This window comes from Heterodontus francisci, chromosome 21, assembly GCF_036365525.1.
Source record: "Heterodontus francisci isolate sHetFra1 chromosome 21, sHetFra1.hap1, whole genome shotgun sequence".
In the NCBI taxonomy this organism is placed as follows: domain Eukaryota; kingdom Metazoa; phylum Chordata; class Chondrichthyes; order Heterodontiformes; family Heterodontidae; genus Heterodontus; species Heterodontus francisci.
Window position 1 is genome coordinate 82,876,598 of NC_090391.1, and position 3,757 is coordinate 82,880,354.

Here is a 3,757-nt window from a genome sequence, read left to right on the forward strand (position 1 = left end):
CGCTCACACTCTGCTCCCGAAAAAGCTGCTGCACTGAAAGGAAAGTTATTTTAAACCGCCCAAATATATAGTGTTTTACTTACCAAGCAGCCCCCTGGCCTCCGCCGAAAAACAAAAGGAAATTAAATTTACTTTCAAACTGACTTTCCCAGCTGCTCACTCGCTCACACTCTGCTCCCGACAAAGCTGCTGCACTGAAAGGCTAAGATAACTTCCACAGCCCTTTCTTCATCAGTCATCTTCGTCACGTTCTCAAAAAATTCAATGAATTAGTGAGACACGACCTCCCCTTCACAAAACCATGCGAGAGACAGCACGGTTTTGTGAAGGGGAGGTCGTGTATTACTAATATGATTACTATTTTGAGGAAGTGACGAACATAATTGATGAAGGAAGGGCAGTGGATGTTATCTATATGGACTTCAGTAAAGCCTTTGACAAGGTCCCACATGCCAGACTGGTACAAAAGGTGAAGTCACACAGGATCAGGGGTGAGCTGACAAGATTGGTACAGAACTGGCTCGGTCATAGAAGACAGAGGGTATCAGTGGATGGGTGTTTTTCTGAATGGAGGGATGAGACTTGTGGTGTTCAGCAGTGATCAGAGCTGGGACCTTTGCTGTTAGTAGTATATATAAACGATTTGGAGGAAAATGTCGCGGGTCTGATGAGTAAGTTTGCGGACGACACAAAGGTTGGTGGATGTTGCGGATAATGATGAGGATTGTCAGAGGATACGGCAGGATATAGATCGGTTGGAGACTTGGGTGGAGAAATGACAGATGGAGTTTAATCTGGACAAATGTGAGGTAATGCATTTTGAAAGGTCTAATGCAGGTGGGAGAAAAACAGTAAATGGCAGAACCCTTAGGAGTATTGACAGGCAGAGAGATCTGGGCGTACAGGTCCACAGGTCACTGAAAGTGGCAACGCAGGTGGATAAGGTAGTCAAGAAGGCAGATGGCATGCTTGCCTTCATCGGTCGGGGCATAGATTATAAAAATTGGCAAGTCATGTTGCAGCTGTACAGAACCTTAGTTAGGCCACACTTAGAATACTGTGTGCAATTCTGGTCGTCACACTCCTAGAAGGACGTGGAGGTTTGGACAGGGTACAGAGTAGGTTTACCAGGATGTTGCCTGGTCTGGAGGGCATGAGCTATGAGGAGAGGTTGGCAAAACTCGGATTGTTTTCACTGGAACGACGGAGGTGGAGGGGCGACATGATAGAGGTTTGCAAAGTTATGAGCCGCATGGACAGAGTGGATCGTCAGAAGCTTTTCCCCAGGGTGGAAGAGTCAGTTACTGGGGGACATAGGTTTAAGGTGCGAGGAGCAAAGTTTAGAGGGGATGTGCGAGGCAAGATTTTTTTTTTACACAGAGGATGGTGAGTGCCTGGAACTTGCTGCCAGGGGAGGTTCTGGAAGCAGATACGATGGCGACGTTTGAGAGACATCTTGACAAATGCATGAATAGGAAGGGAGTAAAGGGATAAGGACGGAAGGTGTTAGTTTAGGCAGGCATCAAGATCGGCGCAGGCTTGGATGGCCGAATGGCCTGTTCCTGTGCTGTACTGCTGTTTGCTCTTTGTTCTTGCCTGCCTCTTTTACCCTTGACAGGGGTCGCCGCCCTGAATTCATCCTGATTGGCAGGCTTGACTTGCAGTTCGGCAGTGAGGACTCTGGAGCTGGCATTAAGACCAAGGCGACCCAAATGTTATTGCCGAATTATAGGGGCAGTCGGCTGAAATCAGGGGCTGTTCAATCACCAACTGCTGACCTGAAGAGAGACTGGGGACATCTCCAATCTTTGGGTTGTCGATCCCGATCCCGAGGGGTCTCCTATCCTGGAGCATGATGTGAGTCAGCGGAAGGGGGAGAGTGAGAGGGAGTATTTGATCCTCTAACCCAGGGAGGTTCTCTATTTTAGAGCGTGTTCTGAGTCTGGTGAGCAGACGGGGCAGGAGAGTATCTGATCGTCAAGCTCGAAGAGGGGTCTCCTATCCTGGCTGCATGGTCTGAGGCCGGCACGAGTAAGATGGTGGGGGGAACTTCTTATTCAAGACAGGATGGGGGACTGGTTCAATGGGGTATCCATTCCGAGGTGTGGTGCCTGATGCATGGGGGTGGGGGTGGGGTTTGGGGTGTGTGTACTCTGATCCCGCAACTGGGCGCTCTGACCCCAAGCGGCCGGTCCCCTATCCCACGGGTTGATCCGATACTGAGGGAGGGATGTCGTTCCAATTTCCAACCCCAGCTTTCTCTGTATGTGGCATGAGTTAAAATGAGGAAAGCCGGGCTGGCCAGAGTTAAACCTCGAAAACAGTTGAAACCAGTGTCTTCCAGCTCCATTAAAATATTGAAATTACCAACATCCCTCCTGGGAGTGGTTGCCGCCTGCTACAACTCCAATAAAACTGGAGGTGGGCTGGTCAGAGGTGGGTTGTGGTCGCGTTTGAAATTTTTATATTTTACACTCCGACCCATCTCTTTTTATGGTGCTAAATTCCTGTGCTTGCAGTCTGAATTAGACACGGAGAGCTTTTAATCAGTAATTTCCAGTCTTCTTACCTTTCTGTCTCTTACAGTTAATTTCGTGGCGATTGTGATTCTGTCCCGGGGACAGTGCGGCCTCTCCACCTGCACCACTCGCTACCTGGTGGCCATGGCAATGGCGGATCTGCTGGTCATTATCACGGAGATCATACTGTACAGATTCAGTTATTACTATTTCCCAGAATCTTTCCTGCACCTCACCCCTGTGTGTAGTGTTATTATTGTCCTGCTTCGTGCAGCAACAGAATGTTCTGTCTGGTTCACCGTTACTTTCACCTTTGATCGATTTGTGTCCATTTGTTGCCAGAAGCTGAAAGCAAAATATTGCACAGAGAAATCTGCAGCTGTGGTTCTTGCACTAAGTTGTATGCTGCTGTGTTTTAAAAACGTTCCCTTCTACTTTACATATGAACCTGTAGAGATAATCAACAATGTAACAAGGGGTTGTGATTTAAAGCCAAGTTATTTTGCTGAGCCCGGATGGGTGGGATTTGACTGGTTTGACACAGTTTTAACCCCACTGCTCCCATTTGCTTTAATTGTGTTGCTCAACGCTCTGACAGTCAGATACATTTTAGTGGCCAGTCGCGTCCGTAAGGGACTGAGGGGTCAGAGCAAGGGAAAGAATCACAGTGACCCAGAGATGAAGAGCAGAAGGAAGTCTGTGATTTTACTCTTCGCCGTATCCGGCAGCTTCATACTGCTGTGGTTGGTTTTTGTTATCCATTTCTTATATTATAACGTTACAGGAAAAGATCCCGGGGATTACAGCAATTCTGAATATATATTTCTACAAGTTGGAATTATGCTGCAGGTTTTAAGCTGCTGCACAAACACTTTTATTTATGGAGTGACTCAATCCAAGTTCAGACAGCAGGTCATGAGCGGAGTGAAATATCTGTGGACATCAGTTATTCAATTAATGAATAAACAACGCAAATGATAGCAGCCCAGAGGCGGGTTGCAGGATTTCCAGTCCATGAATCTGATATATATGCCCAACAGGCAAGGGACGATAGACAGCTGGATAACCCAAAATACACTGGTGAGGTGAGGGACGTTACACATGGCAAAGGGCAGCTTCACGTAGGCAAGAAGTGTCTGATAGCAGAGTGACCTGAAATACAATGGGAGAGGCGGGATTGGTCACAAACGCCAAACTGAAGTGGGCGGGGGAAGAGGTGATCAACAGCTAGATGACAC

At 47.7% G+C, this 3,757-nt stretch overlaps 1 protein-coding gene across 1 annotated transcript; it reads left to right on the top strand.

The window, feature by feature from the left end:
• The first annotated feature begins 2,282 nt into the window (after positions 1-2,282).
• Positions 2,283-3,497, top strand: LOC137381180 (probable G-protein coupled receptor 139). The gene is made up of 2 exons (XM_068053561.1): positions 2,283-2,421; positions 2,551-3,497. Exons 1-2 carry the CDS (start codon positions 2,283-2,285, stop codon positions 3,495-3,497), a joined length of 1,086 nt encoding a protein of 361 aa, XP_067909662.1.
• The last annotated feature ends 260 nt before the right edge of the window (positions 3,498-3,757 follow it).